Source organism: Sciurus vulgaris (genome assembly GCF_902686455.1).
Source record: "Sciurus vulgaris genome assembly, chromosome: 15".
NCBI lineage: Eukaryota > Metazoa > Chordata > Mammalia > Rodentia > Sciuridae > Sciurus > Sciurus vulgaris.
In genome coordinates this window covers 17733515-17756464 of record NC_136476.1, presented here as the reverse complement: position 1 = coordinate 17756464, position 22950 = coordinate 17733515, and the positions used below count along the sequence as shown (strand labels likewise).

The following is a 22950-nucleotide window of genomic DNA, read 5'->3' as shown; positions in this document are numbered from 1 at the left end:
CACCTCTAAGATAAACAGTGCCTCAACCATCCTGTGGCCATTACTCTCACTCCCCAAAAGCCAGGCACCTCCCATGTGGGCGAAGCTGATGAGTCAATTAGAGGAAGAAGCCAGGCATGATGTGTCCCACGTGGCCTTCTTCCAGGACTGAGGTAGACATTGCTAATTAGTGGCGACACTCTAGTCAGCGAGTCTACATCCGTTTCCTTCCCTTTCCTCATAAATGGCACTAGAGAAAAAACTTTTCCTGTCACTATTCCCTTCCAGCCCCTACAGAATATGGTTCCACAGAGCTGCAGTCATAGGCAAAACTCTGGCTTCAGTTGTAACAAAAGCAAATTTCTGTTTATAAGTGAACTTGGAGGTTGGGCATGGTGGCACATGCATAAAATCTTATCTATTAGAGACACTGAGGCAGGAGAATCACAAGTTTGAGGCCTGACAAGTTAGAAAGATCCTGACTCAAAATAAAGTATAAAATATAAGGGTTGGGGATGTGGTTCAGTGATAAAGCACTTGCCTAGCATGCCAAAGTTCTGGTCCAATCCCTAGTACCATAAATAAATAAAAACAAATGAACTTGGAAAGGAGGACATTTTTCTGTTCATTTTGAACATAAAAATTGTATAATAATGACTGATGATTAATTAATTTTCTAAGCCAAGGGACATTAGGCAGAAATATTGGAAACAGAGAATTTAATTTCCACACTGAGAAAGGGTTTACCCCATCTGCAACCCTATGCGTTAGGTTTGCATGGAAATTTGTACATTATAATTTTACATTGCTCTTTAAATACAGGCTTTCCTTTTTCCTTAAGCAAAGCTATATTGAGTTTCCCCACATGAGAGCCTCTTTGCTGTGCTTGAAAAAGGTTCATTCTGGGAGGGGTGTCTTGCCACTGGGGACCAAAATAGGATGGCAATGACTGGCCACTCCTTCTCAATTATAGATTATTTTACCCATCACATTTCAGGAGATGGACTAGTTTATAAGATTGCACTGCAGATCAACCATCTTCAGCACACTGATTTCTGGGAAGATTTATATTTAAGTTTATAACTCTCATTTATCTTCTTATATGTGGGAACTAACCCAAAGCTACAAATTTCATGCACTTTAATTGAATGAGAAAAGATGTCTATTGAGTCTGTGTCATTATTAGGGGCAACAAGAGGGGAAAGAAGCCACTGTCATCAAAACATGTACACTGAGAAGGAATACCTTTGCAAAACCTTATGGAGAGAACTCTAATCCAGGAGGTGTTTAGGAGCCAGGTAGGATAGTGTGGAGTACCATACTGTCCAGCAGCTAGGATCCAGATCCTTCGTGGGATGGATAACCCATAAGATGTGCATGTGGCGCCTTACATTCAGGACAAGGTAGTTAATGCTTATTAAGACATGTGCTGAAACTCTGGACGGTGCCTGGTACATTAGGCTGATCGCTAGGGCTCCCTGGATGCCAGTGATGGCCTTGTGTTGAATGATTCCACAACCCTTCATTTGCATGGTGCCCCACTCCCCATTCCCCAGCATGATTGACAGGGATATTCACTGTGGTCCTCCAAGCCCAAGGCTGTGGGATCTCTCTGACAACCAAAGAGTAGGTGCAATTGTCTTATTCTGTATCCTCTTATCCTAAGTTACACCATCGATTTGTTAACATCCTTTTGTAGTGTGGAGTGGAAATGTGCTACTGTAGATCAATTTTAAGACATGGTCTAATTTTAGAAAGCTTGTCATGTTTGAAACCCTTTTGTATTTGAAGTGGTGTGGTAAAAAAGTTAATCTGGTGGTGGTGTTATCAGCAGGGATGGTATTTGTAAGGAGCGTCCATATAGAAGCATCCATCCTTTGGGGATCCTTCTGGAAGGAAAGGAAGAAAACTTGCTTTCCTGCTGTAGGAAGATGAATGCAATAATGAAAAGATAAATCAATAAAGGAGACAGACAAGGAAATATTTGAAGACATCATGGTGCAAGGGAAAAGCACGTACTTAGAGCTGGATCTTGGTTTATTCACCATGACCTTGAACCAGTGAATTTTTGTGTGTGTGAATTTCTTTTCCTTATTTGTAGAGGTGATTTCCACCTCATGGGATCACTTGACAGGAATAAGAGACAAGAATATATGTCAAGAATCTGTCTGGAGCAAAATGAATGTGGTTCCCTTTGAATCTTTCTTTCTTAACAGAGGATTTGAGATGAAATGAAAGCTATGGTCATTTTCATATTATTAAAATGAATTTTATAGTTAGCAATTTGTTAAATGACATAAGATAATAGCAAAATTAAAAACTTGAAGTAGAAGTTGAGATTATGAAAGCCATAGGTATTTGTGATTTTTCTCAGACATTTTCATAACTGAACTGTTTTGCTAGAAGTAATCAGTAGGTTTATTAATAATTGTGAATCTGAGAAAAAAAAATCACACATTAACAATCCCAATTAATAGAGTGTATTTTACATTTGAGGAGTGCTATTCCATTTATTTTCTATTTATTTGACTATTTTTGAGAATTTCTATACTCTTTGCAATTTCTATGCATATCCAGAAATTTAACTATACATAATCACAAATTTGAATTTTTAATTTTTTAAGAGTCTTTGATGTACAGAGAAAGCAGGACATCTGCAAAATGTAAGTTGATGGCTTATACATAATTGAGGATACATTTCCATGGAGGCATTCTCTTTCCACAATAACAATCTAGCTCTTAGCAGAAACTTTATAAATGTTTTCTAGATGCTTTGCTTTGTAGGCATTACTGTCCAGGTTGCTTTGAACAGCTAGTGCATCCCAGAGAGGATTGTCACAACATAGATCATAGCTGGGAAATGGGACAGGAAGACTGGAAGAGGCTGGGATCTAAAAAAAAATGTGCCCACAGCAGTGGAAAGAGCAAGCACTAGAGAGCAAGGGATAATGGGTCTAGGGCCAGAAGATCTTCTGTACAGTAGCAGAAATTGGTATGAGAAGGGTAATCAATGGCAGCAGGTAGAACAAATAGCAAATAACATCAGAGATGTCCAATATGAGATGGGCTAACCATCTAAAGAGCATGCTGGCACAGTTCACAATAGACTATGGAACCAGACTTGAGGTCCACCAGTGGATGAATGGATTAAGAAATTGTGGTATATACCCATAATGGAGTTTTATTCAGCCATAAGGAAGAATGAAAATATGTCATTTGCCAGAAAATGGATGGAACTTGAGAACATTGTATCGAGCCAAATAAGCCAAACTCAGAAGGTTAAGGGTCATATTTTTTTTCTTATATGTGAAAGTGAGAGGTAAAAGGAAAAAAGAGTTAGGAAGGGTCTCATGAAAATCAAAGGGAGACCAGAACAGTAGAGGAAAGGGTAGAGGGAGGAGAAGGGGGAAAGGAGAAAAACTGGAGAACTACATTGGCTAAATTATATTATTATATTGTGTGCATGAATGAATATGTAACTATGAATCCCACTGTTAGATAGAATTAGAACTCACCAATTAAAAATAAGGAAAAAGTAAAATAAATCACTAAAAGAAGAAGACAAAGTGTGCTGATGTCATATTTAGAAATATAAGAGCCAACATTTATTAAGAGTTTGGCAGTGTGCTAACTTCTCTACTTACCTTATTCAATCTTCTTTAAAATACTAATAAGCCAGTAATTTAGAATCTTCATTTTACCAATGAAGAAAGTGAGTTTCAGATAATAAAACTAACTAGTCCTAAGTGACATAGTTTCTAAGTGGTGAGGCTGGAATTTGAACCAACATCTTGATGGTGAGAGCCACACTTGACCACTCCACCATACTCTTCCACAGGCAGGACCCTATCCAGGGTGGCAGAGAGTAGGCATCCAGGAAATCAGGAGAGAAGACCCAACCCTGAGTGCAGGGGCTAGATGTCAACCCTGGGAAAGAAGCTGGCAGGAAGAAGCAGGTGGAGTCCTTGTCTTGGATATGCAGAGTGCTAAGAGCTGAATGAGAGATGCAGGCATTGCTGTCAGACATGGGTTGTGAGATTTCAGCCAGAATCATACCATCAGTAAATGTGCTGGATTCCACTGTAGATGATCCTTAGTGAAAACCAGGGCACTTAGCTGCAAGAAGGGGAGATGCTAGTGATGGGCAGCCAGAAGAGACCTCATACTAAAGAGGACAATAGTGTAGGTTTTAACATCAAAAGATCCTAGAGTGAACTAAGTGAAGGCTGTTCCCACATCAGCATTGACAATGGGCTGCTGATCTGCTGCCTGAGCAAATCTAAATTTCTCGATCTCTGGAACTAAATGACTCCTTCCCCTAATGATAACAGAAATAATTAACAATTAATATTCTAATTCACAAAGCATGTTATGCTCCATCAAGTTCTCACAACCACCCTGTACATATAAAGTTAGATCTCTCTTGAGTTTTACATTCTGAAGTCATCACAGAAGGTGAAAATTACTGCCAAAATTACCCTTGAAAGTTCCTTAAATTATGTATAGAGTATAGTATGCATGATTTTCTGCATATTATATCAGTTTTATGCAGAACACATCCAAATTTCCTTTCTGGGTAAAAATATTTACTTTTTTTGAAAATTAGATGAGATAGATTTCACTTGGTGGCTCTTCACATGAAAACTATATGCCATGTATGTATGTGTATGACAGTGGTTGGGTTGTTTTCAGTAGTTTTTTTTTTTTTTTTTCTTAGTACATTGTGTGATTTTTCAAATATTTAATGACTATGTAATTACTTTATTATGCCCACTTTACACATAAAGAAACTGATGAAGTAGTTAGTGTTTGCATGATGAAGTCTTAAGCCTAGGTTGTACATTGAAAATCTCCGGTAGCATGCACTACAGCCCAAGTCACCCCATAATGCTCATCATAGCTGGCAGACAGTACAGTATTCCCCTTTATTCATGGGGGACATGGTCCAGTACCCTCAGTGGATGCCTGAAGCCACAGATAGTACCAATCCCTACATATAGTGTTTTCCCTAATACATACATACTCATGATAAAGTTTAATTTATAAATTAGGCACAGGTGAGATTAATGACAGTAATGAACACTAGAATAGAAAAATTCTGACAATATACTGTAATAAAATTGCCAGCATCACTACTCTTACATTTGAGGGCTATTATTAAATAAAACTTGGATTGCCTGAATACAGGCACCATGATACCACAAAAGTCACTGTGATATCCAAGACAGCTACTGAGTGACTAGTGGGTGAACTGAAATATAGCATGGATACGCTGTCCAAAGGGATGATTCATGTCCTGGCGGGATGGAGTGGGACAACATGAAATTTCACCACTGTTGGAAAGATATCCAATTTAAAATTTATGAATTGTTTATTTCTGGAATTTTCATATTTTCAGACTGTGGTTGACTGCAGGGAACTGAAACCATGACAAGTGGAACTGTGGATTAGGTGGGGCTACTGTATATTTATTAGCTAGTAGAATTCCAGGCGTGCCAAGTCCCTACCATACATGCTCTGACCACCCAGTACTGTGGTGGCCTGGGATTTGGACCTGTCATACTGTGCCTTGGCTATTAGGGTGTGGCAGTATAGACGTGGCCAGCAATTAAGCATGACCTCACAGCTGAGTACTTCCTGTCTTACCTTCACTGAAACAGAAAAGATTTTTCTGTTGTTTTCTGATGCCTGCACATGACAAGGAGACACATTCAGACCCTGGGGCATGTGAATTCTCTCCTTTTGAGTAAGATGGTTTAACTATTGTTTTTAATTGCTGTCTTACTTTTTAAAAAAATCTGCTTAGAGTTTCATGGTCCTTTTCTGACACCTTAAAGATTTTATCATTTTCAGTAAATGTCTCATAAATCAGTTGAGATTGCCTAAGCAGCAGTATCTAAAGTGGATCCTTCTCTCTCCTCCTGACTTCATGTCTCCAGCACTGTGGTTACTAAATCTCCCCAGATCCCTGGCTGCATGTGTCATACCAACCACCCAATCCCCATGTGATTCCAATCATTTGTTGCCTTTTCTTATTTATTTGTGCTTACTTTAACATCTTCAAAGCATTTGTTTTCCATTTTCATTGGTTAAAAAAAAAAAAGATGGGGAAAGAGAGTGATGGTCAGCAGTTTGATTTAGTAAGGACTTCAGAAAATCCTCCCCCACGAACACAATGAGAGCCCAGGTAAAAATAGTGAAGGCAGCTCTTAAAGAACTCTGAAAATTAACTAAAGGCCGGCAATACTCAGGAGTTGTAGTCAAGAAAACAGTTGAGTATTGGCAAAAAACAGTGAGCTTTGTGGTATCATAACTTACCTTTTTTCCATCCTGATCTTTAAATTCACAAAGACAGAGGGTCCAAAATAGTCAAAACAATCTCGAAAAGAAATGAGGAATCACACTTATCCCAATTTCAAAACTTGCTATAAAGTTAGAGTCAACAAGACAATGTGGTACTAGCACAGGGATAGGCAGAATGAGAGTCCAGAAATAAACCCTATATCTGTGCTCAGTTCAAGACAATTCAATGGGAAAAAAATCAATTCACAATAGATCAAAGACCTAAATGTAAGAGCTAAAACTATAAAATGCTTAGAAGAAAACATAGGTATTAACCTTCATGACCTTCAAGTAGAGGATAGTTTCTTAGTTATACCTAAAGTAAAAAAAAGAAACAACATAAAGTCAGAAAATTGAACTTCATCAAGATTAAAAAATTTTGTACTTCAAAGGGCACCATCAAGAAAGTGATGGGCTGGGGAGATAGCTCAGTTGGTAGAGTGCTCGCCTCGTAAGCACAAGGCGCTGGGTTCAATCCCCAACACCGCAAAAAAAAAAAAAAAAAAAAAAAAGAAAATGGAAACACATACTATGCAATGGGAGAAACAGTGGTAAATCATATACTAGATAAGATCTAGGGTCCAGAATATATAAAATTTCTTATAACTCAACAATACAGAGACAACCCTGTTCTAAAAATGGACAAAGGATTTGAATAGACCTTTCTCCAAAGAAGATATACAATTGTCCATAACAGATGTTCTCCATTATCAGTCATGAGAGAAATGCAAATCAAAAGCATGTTTAGATATCACTTTACATCTACCAGGATGATGACAGAACCAGATGGACATGTGGGTGAGCATGTGGAGAGTTCTGAACACTGAAACATTGCTGAGGATTGTCAGTGGTGTCACGACTTGAGAAAGTAGTTCCTCCAAAGGGCAGAGATACTCTGTGACCTAGCAAGCCACATGACCTAGCAAGGCAAATGACTAAGACAATTAAAATTTATGTCTAGATATTACTATTCATAGTAGTTGAAAGATGGAACAATCCAAATTCTATCAGCACCCAAATGGATAAATAGTGACATATAAAAAATAGGATGTTTTTCAGTCTAAAAAAATAAAATGAATTCTGAGGGCCGGGGAAGTAGTTCCGTGGTAGAGCTTTTGCCTAGAGTGCACAAGGTCCTGGATTTAATCCTCAGTTCCATGGGTGAGGAGTGGGGAGCGGGGATGAAATTCTGATATATGCTATGACATAGATGAATGTTGAAAACTTTCTAAATGAAAGAAAACAGTAACAAAGGGACACATATTGTATTATTCTATTTACATAAAATTTCCAGAATAGACAAATTCAAATAGAAAAAGTAGATTAGTGGTTTCTAGTGGCAGGGAAGGGGGAGAATGAGAATTGCTTACTAATGAATATAGGGTTTGTTTTGAAGTAATTAAAATATTCTGGAATTAGATAGAGAAGATAATCACAAAACTTTATTTACACTGAATTCTATGAAAAGAGTGAATTTATGGCATATGAATTGTGCCTAAAGTTAACTTCCAGGTGTCAATTTCATTAGGATGAAATAAATGAATTATTTCACAAAGAAAACCTTATTAACTCACTCTGGCAAAATGATTGACTGTTGTGAATTGCACTGCTATAAACATGGGTAAGCATTCCTTACTGTAGTAAAATGCCTTTAATTCTTCAGGATAAACATCAAGGCATGGTATAACTGGGTCATATGGTGGTTCCATTCCTAGTCTTTTGAAGAACCCCCAAACTGATTTCCACAGTTGTTGTACTAATTTAAAATCCCAACAGCAATGTAAGTGTTCCTCTTTCTCCAATCTTCCCCATCATTTATTATTGTTCGTATTCTTGATGACTGCAAAGTCTCCTTAGAGATCATTAGCATATGTTTATAGTAAAATACAATGTAGTGAGAGCAAGGGCTCATTGCATACAAGAGGCAGTAGTGGTTGCAGTGGCTGCAAGGACCAGATTTCTTCAAAGAGGGCACTTGTGTTGGCACTAGAAGTTGTTGCTATTTGCACCAGGTGGGTGTTTCCTATGTTAAGAAGATGCAAGCTGGAGATAGACTCCATCTTGGAGCCCTTCAGCCTGGCAAGCAAGGCTCCCTGAAGATGCTGCCATACTGTGTCCTGCCTGTGAGACTGATCATCCACTGAGCTGCTGCTGACTTGTCAGTATGGCCACACAAGCAGGGAGCCTGGCTGGAAAGGGCACTTGGGCCAACAGGCATGGGAGGAGGGGCTGAAGGCATTTCAGGGCCTTTCAGGTAAGAGTTTCATTTAGGGGTCAGGTGGGCAGCCAAAGATGGAAAACAGCCGGGTAAATACTGGCCACAAATAGGGGAGCCTCTGAGCAACTACAAGAGTTGAAGACCAGAAAGGCAGGGGATCCCCAAAGATCCACAATCCATCACTGGAATAGGAAGCCAGGAGGCCAGACAGGGTTTGGAAAATGCGACTTGGGGTTCTTGGCTTCGACACCCATCTTCCCCTTCTTCATAGGATTACTGTTCCATATCCTGGGGCAGTCAGAAAGCTATCACTTAAAAATGCGAGGAGGACAGAGGAAGGGAAGGAGAAGGAGGAAAGTGAAACAGAGAGAGGGAAAGAAAGTGGGAAAGGAGAAGGACAGGGAAAGGGGAGGAAGAAGAAAGGAAGAGAAGGGAAAAGAGGAGGAAGGGTGAGGGAAGAGGGGACAGAGGAGAGGGATATGAAGAGTGCAAGTCCCAGGGTGTTCACTGCTTTCCAAGCCCTTTGCTACATGTTTTGCATATATTTTTTTTATCTAGTTATCAGAGCTATGAAATTTAGTCATGAAAGAATCTAGGAAAGGGAGTCTTATTCCTAATGAATATATATACATTTATATATGTATATCAATAACATAATAAAACATTATAATATTAATCCAGTAAGTTATATATATATATATATATTAATCTATTAACTTATAATAATTCAAGTTAAATGCAAATTAAGTCATGAGGGGTGAAAGGTGCTATGGAAGCAGAAGGCTGAGTCCACCAAGTTATTTTGACTCTGGTCTTGGAAGTTCCACCCATTTTTTCCTGCTCCTCTGTACAACATGCCCCTTAGCCTGCACTCTCACAGCATATGAAAATCAGGGAGGTGAACGTAATGAGATAAGTAGATGTGGTATGAAATGAAAGGCAACAGACACTTGGCCTCAACCTCAGGAGTTGGTAGGAAGTGAAGGGGATCAGGGCAAAATGGAGAGCATATACCCCGGAAGAGGCTAGAAAGACTATGAAGATCCAGCCTGGTGTTGTCTTTGGAGAAAGTGGCCTCAGTGTTTCCAGACTAATTGTTTTCCCAAGAAGCCAGATTCTGTGATCAGACTACATCTAGAAATTGACAAAAATGCATCTATCTGCATTCTCTGTCTGACCACAGATTTGCTGGACAGTGGTTGTATCTTTTTCCAAGTTGAAAACAGAAGATTGATCCCTCACCTGTCTTCCTTTCTCTATCCAGGCCATTATATTTATGTGGATACCTCCTTTGCCAAGCAAGGAGAGAAAGCTGTGCTGCTCAGCTCTGACTTACAGGCAGAGGAGTGGAGCTGTCTCCGCTTGGTCTACCAGATAACTGCAGCTCCAGGGTCTCCATCACATCCCAGCCAGCTGAACCTCTACGTGAGATTCGAGGATGAGAGCTTTGACCGCTTGCTTTGGTCAGCTAAGGAACCTTCAGACAGCTGGCTCATAGCCAGCCTGGATTTGCCAAACAGTTCCAAGAAATTCAAGGTGGGTGGCGTTTAGATGGAAGATGTGGGACTTATGATATACACTTTATGCTACAAGAGATCTTCTAAAGCTTCTGCCATTGAGGCTAGTTATATCATGGAAGATTACTAGTAATGCAAACTAATATTGTGTTTATTCCTTAAAAGAGCTTCTTTCCAGATTTTCCCCCATCTATTTAAATGAGACTTCTGTAAGAATCTAAATGTTGTCTAAGCTAATCTCTTCAATAAAAATAGATTTTTGCAGTGGGCTTTAGGGAATATTCTTAGTTCCTGTCATTTTGTTTCATCTTTCTAAATTGTTTGTGGTATATATTAGAGCTATCTTGCCAGTGGTGAAGTTGCTACAAATTTGAACAAGACATTAACCATAATAAAAGGAAAACTGAGAAAGTACTTTGAAAGAAGACAGGTATTTGCGAGTCATGTTCTGTTTCCTTTTCACAGAGGAAAATCGTTCTGTATGAAGTGCTGGAAAAGGAAGGTAGCGAGTTAAGAAGTCAGGTGTAACCTGGAGTAGGGAAGGAGAATGGAATCTGACACACTTGACATGAAGTGTGATATTCAATGAGTCACCGAGGACACAATAGAGCCTTCATGAAAACGTTCTCCATTCCTCATCTGCCTTTCTGCCCAGTGCCATCCCTCCTTTTCTTTGAAAAGTTTTGAAGTACTGTACCCCTCTACCTCTGTCTGCCTGGAATCCCTTCCCACCAGGCAGTGTGGAGGAAGGAGCACTGCAGGGGGTCCAGGTTCCTGTTTCATACCATCCTCCCAAAGTTATCAAATCCCAGATCTACCACATACTTGCAAAATAACTGGGTTGAAACCACAGAAGAAAAAGCAATTACTTCAGGAACCAGACCAAAAGGAACTGTAACATTCCTGAAAATCAGTCACTGAATTTTCATGCTTCTATTTTCTCGTTGCATAAAATTCTCAAATTTAGCAGGGGCCCTAAGCAATTTAGTGAGACCTGGTCTCAAAATAAAAAGGGCTGGGGATGTGGCTCACTGGTTGAATGCCTCTGGGTTCAATCCCTGGTATCAAAAAAAAAAAAAAAAAATCTCAAAATTTTCATCAGTAGAGAAACTAGAAGTTGATTATGAACCTCTTCTGTCTCATGTGGAGATCTCCCACCACTATCAAATTTGTGCTTCCCACCTTCTCCTTCAAGGGATTACTTTTTTACTCCTGGGTCCTCTGGCCCCGGTTCCTAATTTCAGAACAGATTTTCCCAGGGACACAAGCTGTCCTCTCCATCTACAACCAATTGGTGTTACTACAAGCATTGGAAATGGTAGTGGTTGTGATAAAAGCAAAACAGAGCTGATTCTTTGCTCACTTCAATGTTCTGAGTGTATCTGTATACACACACACACACACACACACACACACACACACACACACACTCTTTTCTAATAGAGTCCATAGTGAGATTCATGTCCAATACCTATGAGCTAAGACTAGCAATACTGCTTGCCTTGCACTACTGAACAGCTCCTGACTAACAACTGAAATACTGAAAGGAAACATGATATTCTGAAGTCTAACTCCCCTTTTTGCCCATGTGTTGTGCAGATTTTAATAGAAGGCATCCTAGGACAGGGAAACACAGCCAGCATTGCACTCTTTGAAATCAAGATGACAACTGGCTACTGTATTGGTAAGTTTCGTTTTCATTGCATCAGAACACAAATCTTTTTCTAAAAGCTACTGTTGACAGAAGGCATTGAATCAATCTAAAGACAAAACTACTTACTGCATAGTAGTTTAAATCCTTTGTTAGGTATCCCTGAGTGCTACACAGTGTTTCTCTGTCTTTAGCAGAGGAAGGATTATTAGCATTAGCCTGGACTGGCTGGATTAATGAAAGAAGAGGCAGCAGCTGTGACCTCAGCGTTGCTACCCTAACTTCAACATGTTCTAATAAAAATAATTTCTGGATTGCTATAAATTCCACGTTTTGTAGACTTTCCCTGGAAAGCAGGCATTGTATGCCTCTTTCCCTCCATTCCTGTCTGGGCACACCAGTGCCCCATCTTAGTAATCATGGTGGCCACTTAGATTCCACTTGAACGGCACAGGTTAGGTGTCTCTTAGATGCCAGCTTCTGAGAAGACAAAGGGAGAGGACAGTTCCTGCCCTAGGGTTTGCTTACCTTCTATTTGTTGACCATTGACAAACTCTATATATAATGCAAGGACAGGCCGTGCTGTGGAGGTGCAGGTAGGAAGAAAAGAACTGTCTCTGGGCAGACCCCTGTGGGAAGAAAGGACAGAGCTTGTCTAGGCAAAGGTGAAAGTCAGAGAAGTGTGTTTGAAGCAAGAATCTATACAGCTCAGGGATTTCATTATGGAAGATTCTAGATTCAGGATAAGGAGTTTGGGGTTACTAAATTATTTGGTTAGGAGGCACTAATAGTCAGCAGGGGAGGGGTGTGCAGCTGTGATTTTCAGTTCATGACTCTGGCTGTCACTTAGACAATGAGGTGGAGACAAGGAAAGCCTGTAGGAGCTGGCAAAACCCAGAGGAAGCAATTGTGACCTTACAAAAGGGACATACTGAAGTCTTAAATGGGAGGTTAGCAGTGCGAAGGGAAAACCTTAATAGACCTGAGAGATCTGTCAGCACTGATAGTACTCAAAGTCTTTATGGACATGCAGGGGAAAGGAGTGGAGCCTTCACTAATTCCCTGAAGTCTCTCACTTCTCTATTTTAACCTTCAGTGATATTTCTAATGCAACTGAAGAAAAACAGACTGGGAAAGTGAACATTTTCTGAAGATGCAGAGAATTTAGTTCCAGGCTCCTTTCCTTGAGCCTCCATCCAGGCAGCATTCCTGCGAGTCTGCCTGGGGCATGGACTCCATACCGGCCAGGCAGACTCAACTGCGGAGCGCCACCTATTGGTTATGTCAACTCACTGCGACCTCAGCCTCTATTTCATCTCCTGTAAAATGGGGATTAAAAAAAAAAAAAAAAAAAGATCATGAATATGAGGGTGATTGGTGTAGGGCTGGGCATCCAAGAGGAAATGTTCATTGGTTTTCTTCAAATTATTTGGTGGCTTCTGATTTCTTTAAGACAGAAGAGATGACAATATTTTATCTCGTTAAACTTTATGTCACTCTCGTCTCTTTCTTTGTACCTCTTCTCTTGGTTTTTCATCTGTAAAATGAGGTTAATAATAGTGCCTACCTCATGAAGCTATTCTGAAGATTAAGTTAATTCATATAAAATGCTTAGAATAGTGCCTGGCACAGAGGGGTATTTTGCTTTTTATTGTTTTCTGTGACAGCCTTTGGCACTGGCTGTTGGGCATTGGTTGGCAGACCATGCTTAGAAAAGTTGAAAATAAATGTTAAAATTCTTCAATGTTTCCTAAAGTAAAAACACATTGATAACTACACCAGCTAGGAAAGTGGAAACAGGGTACACTCAACCTCATCAGGAAAGTTCATCAGAGAGACCATAATATGTGAGTAGTAAATGAAACCAGGAAGGGCTCACCCTTTAGCCTGGGACTAGTAACTGTGGTAACTCAGGGGCTGCTATCCTATTTAGGTCTGCCGGGCAAGGGAGAAGGAATAACAGGAACTCAGAGACAAGAGCTGTATGGTGAAGGCTACTGGACAAGAGCTGTACCCTCAGTAAAGGGACACAACCAACCATGGCCACCCAGCAGGGACAGAGCCTGGAGAGTAAACTGCTGACGTCATGCTCCTTTCACCCCCCACTGGACAAATCCAACTGAAAGGCCAGAAGCAGGGGACTCCATTGATACAGTCCAGACAGGTCAACCTCTGGAGCGCAGAGAAGGTGGAGGAAAGCAGAGAGGGTCCGGCAGGGCAATGGGTGTCAGCCAGCACAATCACGCTTCATATTTTTAATTGCAGGGTTATAGGACCAATAGAGGCACTTGCCTGTGAACTTATTGTCCCCACTAGAGGAGTATGTTCACGGGAAAGAATTTATAGTAAACATATCAAGGCCATTTAAAAGGATCTCCTTATTATCTTTCTCCTCACCCCTCAGGAGCTGCAGAAGGGGCCCAGAGCCTAGGATATGCCTACCCCACCTATCCTGATTGGGTTCTTATTAATAAGAAAAGCAGGTGATTTTAGCATCTAGGAAAATGCCCCTCAGCATATTTCTTCACCATAAGCAGAGAAAGGAATAGAGGGCTGGGACACCAGATCCAAAAAGAGTGATGAACAAAACATCTGGAATTGAGAGCATAACCCTAAATATTGCATTAAGATAGATATGACTGTGGATGGGGATGGATCTTGGTGGTAGAGTATATGCTGAAAGGGCCTAGGTTCAAACCCAGCACCAATTAATTAATTATCTTGTTTATATAAGAGAGATGACTGAACAGCTTATGCCCAGCACTGGCCGCACGAAAAACAGGCCTATGTGGTAGTAATGTTGTTGCCAGTTCACATACGGAGAAACAGGCTAAGATAGGTCACTCAGCAAGCCACCTGGCTAATAAGTGGAAGGTCCACAATTCAAAGTGGCAAGGATGAGTTAGAATCTTCATTTATTGCAGGCTCTCGCTTCTTGGCTAATATTGTCCTGGAGTCCTGGTACAAATGTTCCAGGGAGCAGAGGAAGAGAGAAGCTTCTGAATGGATCAGACTAACTATGCAGTATGAGCATGCTGAAATGTGACTGTATGTCCATGAAGCATGTTTTTATTTTTCTTTGACCAGAGTGTGACTTTGAAGAAAATCATCTCTGTGGCTTTGTGAACCGCTGGAATCCCAACGTGAACTGGTTTGTTGGAGGAGGAACTATTCGGAACTCCCATTCCGTTCTCCCACAGGATCATACCTTCAAAAATGAACTGGGTGAGCTGGAGAAATATGAAGTCCTTTTCCCAGGGTGAATTAGGCTGCCATCTCTTCCCACGCTCTATATTGACCTGCCTCTGACTTCTGTCAGCAGATTAGGTACAGGGGCCCTGATGGAGAGTAGGGTAGAATACAGAGTGAGATAGAGACAATCTGCAGGCATGGGCCCCACAACAAAGAAGGCCACCTAGTGAAAGATATTTTTTTTCACTGGTGACCTGGTCTTGCTATTTTCACATTTCCATTACATTTCACTTTCTTATCTATTTGTTGTTTAATAGTCTTTGTTTCTAAGGACAAGGTTGAAATAAGCCCAGGTTCCTTTTCACTAAAAATAGATTGAAGAATGAAAGAACTTCCCAAGTGACAGTGGGGTCAGCCAATACTGGTGATTAATGCTGAATGTGGTGTGCAATGGGGCCCCCTGGTGGCCAAGTACGCTGGTTCTTTGCATGGAAAATGTGGAGGTGAGATTATCAGAGGACTTGACCCAGAGAGCAGGGCAAGGGCTTATTGTTGTGAGTTATCACTGCTCTCACCTGGACCCTGGTAGACCTTGGAAAAGTTTAGATTTCCATTCAGTTGCAAGAAATTCCCATCCTCAATTCCAAGGTCTTCTCCAAAAAGTGAGAAGATTCTAGTGGTTGGCTTTTCAACCAGAACAAGAATAGGAATTTTCTATGTGGGTACCAAGGTGATCTACTCAGTCCCAGTAAACTGCTCATGATGACAGCATGTACCCAGACATGACAATTTTTTATGGTCCTTTCTGTTTTTTCTTACTCACTGTAGTTTCTCTTCATCTAACTGTGGTTTTTTAAAAATCTTTTTTTTTTTTTTCCTTTTTTCATCTGAATTTCCTTTTTTCATCTGAATATTTTTAAGCATGTCTCCAACTTTTTTCTAAAGTGCCATTCTGCAGCTTACCTTGACTCTGGACAATCTTCATTTTGACCTTATTATTTTCTTTACTTTTATTTTATCTCCTCCTTTACACCAGAGTTTTAGATTCAGTATCCAGGAAGATATGGTAACAAGTGACATGTGAGTCAGGTAAGGACTGTAGCAAACTAAAGCGCAAAAATGCATGCAAAGACGGCACAGCTCCATGAGTTGCACCCCAAGTGTATGCAAGCCCAGGTTGCCAGATCCTTTGATTTTTTCAAAGTATCAGGAAGGAAGGGTTTTTATATGAGATTTTTCAAATTTGAAGTTGAATATCAAATTCAAAATTGGTGAATATTTTCTAAAAAACACTATATGGGCTGATAAAAAGTTGACCAACATCTACTTTGCAACCTTTATTTAACAAGTTTTCTTCTCCCACCCCCAACATCTAGGCTTCTTAGAAGAAAATAATACTTGTAAGCAACCATGTATAAATATTGGAGTCTTCTGATGCTTTCCTGTTTAAAACAAACCCAACCGTAGATCTAGATTTTTTCATTTATTTCCCTTAGTATTACTACAATGAGGAAAATCACAATTAAAATGATGTTTCCCTGGACCTCTTCCCAACTGCCAGTAACATACATTCAAGAAAGGGAAAGAGAGTTCTACCACAGATGAATGTAACACAAGGTTGTGTGTCCAGGGCTACAAGAGTGAGTTCTTCCCCCCAGATGCACATACACAAAAGAGAGGTGCTAGATACTCAGAGATAAATCCCTTGCCGCTTGGATGGTTTCTAAGTCATGATAAAGAAAATAAACTGCATTTGAAAGGTGGGTATGATTTTTGACAGGCAGAGAAGAGAGGGTAGAAGCAACGATGGTAATGTCAACTACAAGGAGTAAATGGGAGAGAGAGAGAAGACTGAGAAAGCAGTGTAGGGGCAAATTCTAAAAGACCTTGAATGACAGGAAAGAAATTTCAACTTCATTCTATTGACAATGACATTCAACCCTTTTGACATGACAAAAGATTGGAGTTTCCCTATGTGTTGCCCATACTTTGGCCCTAAGGACACACCGCCCATTTCCACATGTGGCCCTTGCAGGAGCCAAGATGTAAATGAATGTTCTGAGTAGAGGAAATGATATACCGTCTTGGTGGAATAGCCCACGAATCTGCATGGACAATTGGGTTAACTCAAAATAGCAAAATGCCACTTCTTGAGACCTTTGTCTAAGAGAAAAAAGAAAGTAACAATCTCTCAGGGTTCTGAAAAAGAAAAACCAGATGACTCTTTCTTCATGTATGGAAATAGCCCAGTTTTTATTTTGTTTTTCTGTCAAATCTTAAGACTCTAGTACAAGGAGTAGAAAGGATCTTGAAAAACTGGTAAATTAAGGTCGGAATCATTTTTGGTTTTGGAATCATAGCTACACAAAGATGCAAGTTCAAATGACGGGGAAGTGTTAGAGACATTTCACAAATCACTTAAAAATTAGGTCCTAAATCAAACCCTCTGGGTGACCGAAGGCTTGGTTTAGTGATTACTTATTCAATGCACCATTTTTCATCCTTGCTGATGGTGAGGATCAGCTGACTTGGGACAAATACCTATTTCTTGGGAGAAACAACATACCAATGATCTAGCGTCAAATCATCCATTTGACTAAACAACCTGAATACAATCCATTCATTAAAGAATGCAATACTGCTAGTGCTTATTCTCTGACCACAGAACATTCTGGTCATATTTGTGGCAATGAGGGCTAGAGAAAGCGCATCAGACTGGGAGTCAGGATGCTTGTGCTCCAGGTCTAGTTGTCAAGCACTGTGTCACCTTCAGCAGACCCTTGACCTCTCAGTCTCCATCGGCCTGTTTGCAAGTGAGGGATTTGTCTTCAGTTCTCTCTAAGATGCTTTTGAGTTCTAGAATTTTACTCTTCCCTCTTTACCTAATGCTATAGTTCAAAATCTCCAAATTCGTCACCCACTGAGATCTATTTCAAGAATGTTTTAGGTCTATCCTGAATGCCTATAAGCACATTGCATTTGGCATTAGAAAAGAAAAAAAAAAATTAAAGGAAGTAAGGGTGTGAGAAAAAGGATCTGGCTTTTCTAATATCTTGATCAGAAAGCACAGTGGCCTTTTTATCCCTGAGGAGCACTAAGGCTTGCCAGTGGGGATTGTCACCCCTGCCATTGCACTTGCCTCTATCTTTCTCTCCATCCCTCCTCTTCCTCTCCATTTTCCCATCTTTTCTTCCTTAGCTATTTTAAAACACCTACCAAAGTCAGGTGATTTTGCCTACTGGCATTGTTCAGTCCCCTGATCTCAATTTTGAGGGCTAAAGAAGCAGCTGACCCTAGGGCTGAAGGGAAGAAGTCTAAGGAGAGTTTCCATCTCCCTTCCTGCTGCCCACAGGATTGTGTATGCAGACCAAGCAGAACCTGGACACCAGAAAGAGGCTTCTTCATTGATAGTTCACTGTCTATATTTCAGGCATTCTTGCATATTTTGGTGATGTAAAAATAGTCTCCAACTTCAAAGAAATCATGGAAACAAACTTTCCTAAAATGCTGTTTCCCATACCAGTTTTGGAGGATACTAATCTTTATATGAAGGAAGAAGGACAATACATGGTCAGATAAATTTGGGAAACTGAGTTTTAAAAAAAGCAAAACATATTTCTTTATTTCAGGATGTCTTATGCCTTTCATGTATTCTGTGCTTATGTATGCTATGGCATTTCTTTTACATATATTTTTAGTTGTCAACGAATCTTTATCTTATTCATTTACTTATATGTGGTGCTGAGAATTGAATCCAGTGCCTCACACATGCTAACCAAGTACTCTTACCACTGAACTACAACCCCAGTCCCTGCTATGGCATTTCTTAAATTACTTGAATATCAAAATGTTAGATAAACATACACAGTAACACATGACTAATAAAGGCATGAAATAAATGATACAGGGCCACAGGGAAAAAAGAAAAAAGAAAGATTGCCTCAGTTTGGGACTTAGGGAAGGCTTTCTAGAGGAAGCAATGGCAAACTGGAGTTCAGCCAGATGAATTAAGGGGAAGACGAGTGTGGCATGTGCAAACGTGTAGAAGCATCACAGTGGATGGTTGATTTCATGTTTGGAGAGTGTTTAAGAATACAAGGATGGGCAGGGTGCAGTGGTGCACACCTGTAACCCTAGCGGCTCGGGAGGCTGAGGCAGGAGGATCACGAGTTCAAAGCCAGCCTCAGCAAAAGTGAGGTGCTAAGCAACTCAGTGAGACTCCGTCTCTAAATAAAATATAAAATGATGGCAGAACAGCTCCCAGGTCCCCAGAAATGTTCCTACATGTCTTCCACCTGCTTCTTCCAAGTCTGCTCTGCTATTTCACTACAATTTGTCTTTTGTTGTTGGACTGATGTTTTTCTCATTCATCCATTCATTAGAAAACAGTTCTCACATTCCAATCTCTCTCCTCTCTCTCTCTCTCTCTCTCTCTCTCTCACACACACACACACACACACACCCATACATATATGAAAGCTACAGCCATGTGACTTAAAGGTTTGCCCAGGATCACTCTTTCAAAAAGAAAGAAATATTCCAGTGCTCAAAAAAGGATGGAGGTAGCCTCTCTTATTTCATTTGCCTTCTACTGGGTATATTGATTTTGCCTGAGCTCTATCAATTTGGGTGGCAAAGTAAAGATTAAATGGTGCAGAGGTCTGCCTGCAGCAGCAGATTTTGCTCTATATGAACTCATCTCATGTTCATTCATGTACTAGAAACAGCTCTTGCTTTTGCTTTCAGGTGAAAACTAGAGCAATACCACGAGGGGCAAGGGGAGCTGGGCACCTGCTCAGGGACATCAGCATTGCTGAGGGGTTGAGGGAGGTCTTTCCAGGAGGATGCTGGTCTTTGTGTTGCAGAAAAAGGAACAGTCAATGTAATGTCTACAGAATACACTGTAGATAGTAGTTTTCTTTCATTTGCCTTGTGTGTTTTTAACAGTTTGTCTCAAAAGGTGAGTCAAGATTTTTAAATGAACACTGTGTCCCCAAATTCTTGTCAAACAATGGAAACAGATAAGATAACATAGTAAGAACTGTAGTGGGGCTTCTCCATAATGCTTGAGGGGATGAGACTTCTTCCTTCTATTTTTCTATTACTCAATTCTGATTCATCACATATGGGTTTCTTTCTTTGTTAATATTTTATGAAGAGAAACAAAATCTTTCAGGAGGAAACCTACTGACAGCTCAGATCATTACTGCTTCTACGTGCCTTAGCAAAAAGAAGATAATTCCTAGAAAAATAATAAGGGAAACTCATTTCTTTGCCAAAATTTTTAAAATCAACCCTGCTCAGAGTGTTACTCTGGAAGGAATCAGACATGCTTTCGAGGTCTAAAATAAGGCTGGAATTATTTTATTCCATCAAAGACCATGAGATGGATGGATCATCTCTCCGTAAGTCATGACACTCTTTTTCCCATTTTGGTCTGGATTGAGCTCGAGAGACATGTTAACAGGACCTGCTCATTCGCTCTCTGCATTGATCAATTGGGGTCATGGCATAAGCCCTCAGTGGGGAGCAGCTTTATTCATTTCTGCAGTCTTGCCTTTGTGCAGGCTCTGCTGGAGCTCCTCCCCAACCTGGGATGATTTTCCATGACTTCTAGGCACCCTCACATATTAACTGGAAGCCTCATTTTCAAGGATTGAGTTCAGTCAAACGCGTGGTATTGAAACAAGGGATCAGGGACAAAAGTCTTACTTCCCTGGTTCTATTTAATCTGGAGTTTACAGCTCTTCACACTGCTAGTGGTCAAATTTTGACCACTTCTCCATGTCCAATGGGAAAAGAGGCTTTCTAAGGGTAGCCCAGCTACTCTCTAACTTGCCCACTTAGGCTAAGGGAAAACGCAACATCTTTGCCCCATTAAATTCTGGAAGTAGAGCTCACTAACAATGAAAATCCTTTCTCTGCACTCTGTCTCCACAGTTCCCTGCAGTCAGCTTATTGCCTGGAGCTGTGTGCAATCCCATGTCAGACACTTATCTCTGTACACCATGAACTCCAGTTTTTAACTGATCAAGTTCTCTCAAGAACTCTGATCACCTTTGTCTCAGGCCCAAAGCAATTTCAGAGCCTAGGAACTTCTGCACATAATGGAAAGGATGAACTTAGATGAGAGCAGCCCTCCTTCACCCCTTCTATGATTTGTTCCCTTAAGCTTCTTCCCCGTATCAAGGTAAGAAAGTGGAAGCTAGTTCCTTATTTTCCCTTGAAAAGTCAAAAGGAAGCAGAGCAAGTCAACTATGTGACAATTCTCTTCAAAGAAACCTCATCTCCCATCTCTCTGATCCATCTTTGCACTTTTCATATATATATAGGTTAGAAGGGAGAGATGGGTTAAAATTGGTAGAGTAGCCTTAGGTACCAGGTGCTGCCACTTAGCATATTGATGTTCTATAATCCTTCTTTATAAAATAGAGGTTCACGTTATCCATTGTTCTAAGCCAGAGGTCTTAGCAGAGACCAGAAGTTTCCTTTCCTTTACATTTATGTCATCTTTGAAATCTGTGTAAAAAGGGCCATAGTCTGACTCTATTATAGTAAAAATTACCCAAACCCATCAAACTAAAGGTTCATGAACATAACTATTGGATTTGTGGAGCAGGGAAATGGGCACATTAACTTGCTGTCTTTGGGTGCTGTCTATTCACCATGGTAGCAGATCAGTGGGTATTTCCATCTGGCATGTGCTTTTTCAAACCAAGTTGTTGTGCCCCTTACCAGGGAGGTGGCTTGTCCAGACAGATAGTGACAGTGAAACAGACAAAGCAACTGGAGTACAAATGTGGCCAACAGAACCAAATCATTGCTGAGTCAAAGAAAGCCTTTAGCTTCATGGCCAAACCACAGGCAATCTTTGGGGAATATTGGTTAGCCAGGCTGTTTGAAAATAAATGTGTAGGAACTACCCTCAAAGTTCTTTCTCTAATTCAAGAGAAAATGGCTGACTACAAGCAAGCACTGGTTCCACTTGAAGAGTTTAGCTAATAGAGATGCCTGTTGCAAGAAAGGAGGGAAAGTCCTCTTCGGAAGCAATTGCACATATACCATCACTCAGGCCATATCCCAGGGGACCTGGGCTTTGCATGGCATTATTGAGAATTGTAATCTTTTAGCTGAAATTTGACGTTGCTTTTTTTCCTAGAAACCTCAGTCTTCATATATATAACACAGAACCAGGAAATAATAGATTGACTTCCAATCTGACTATTAAAATGTAGCACAGGGTTCCTTGAAGTAGCAGTGAACTTCTGGGTTCTTTATCTTATAGGGAACCCATTGTTCCCATACCCAGAATCTTTCATTTTTAAATTCTTTAAAATCCCTGGGGCCTCAGGATCTCCAATAGTTTTGTTGATTATAGGATCTTGTCAAACTAAAGCCCATCTATTCCAGTTTCATATCTAAACCAGTTTCACCCAACTCAAATCTTAATGATCTTACAAAAGTTGTGTCTCCCAGAGGTTCTGGAAGCTCAAGCACCTGGTCCAGAAAAAACCTTAGCCTCATTCATCTGGGAAGGAAAATTCCCATAATACTATACTCTGAACAAAATTTCCCAAGAACTCCAGGCTACCTTCTGTATTCTTCTTTGAAAGAAGCACAAATGTCACCTGCACCCACCCAACCACTGCTGCTTCTCCTCAGAGCAGATTATACTGATGACACACTCCCAGGGCTGCTGCTGTTCCTCCAGCCTGGCCTCCTGGGGCAGACACCCGAATGTTGCTTTGAGAATCACCCCATTCCATCAGCAGAGATGATGAGCGGCCTTTTGCTTCCCAATGAGAAAGTGAGTGTTATTCAGATCATCAGTAATTAGTATCCAACTCTGGCAACAAATGAACAATAGAGAGGAAATGAGGCCAACAGAATGTGGTCTAGTCTAGCGGTTTCATGTGAGACTTGGTGTCAGCAGTCTTGGGCCGATTCCCGGCAGCCTCTCTGACTCACTTGGGACAGGTCACATTGTGTTAGCTGGATGCTTTTTGGATCAGAAATGTGATTGTGGTTCACTTGGCTTCACATCATCAGCA

General features: G+C 40.5%; 1 protein-coding gene across 2 annotated transcripts in view; it reads left to right on the top strand.

The window, feature by feature from the left end:
• The window catches only part of MAMDC2 (MAM domain containing 2), a 171002-nt gene that overhangs the window by 75054 nt on the left and 72998 nt on the right, over nt 1-22950 (top strand). For both annotated transcript variants that reach the window (XM_079112666.1, XM_079112667.1), the window contains exons 3-5: nt 9804-10075; nt 11656-11740; nt 14795-14932. In XM_079112666.1, coding sequence (XP_078968792.1) covers nt 9804-10075; nt 11656-11740; nt 14795-14932 — 495 coding nt within the window. The remainder of the gene's footprint in view (nt 1-9803; nt 10076-11655; nt 11741-14794; nt 14933-22950) is intronic.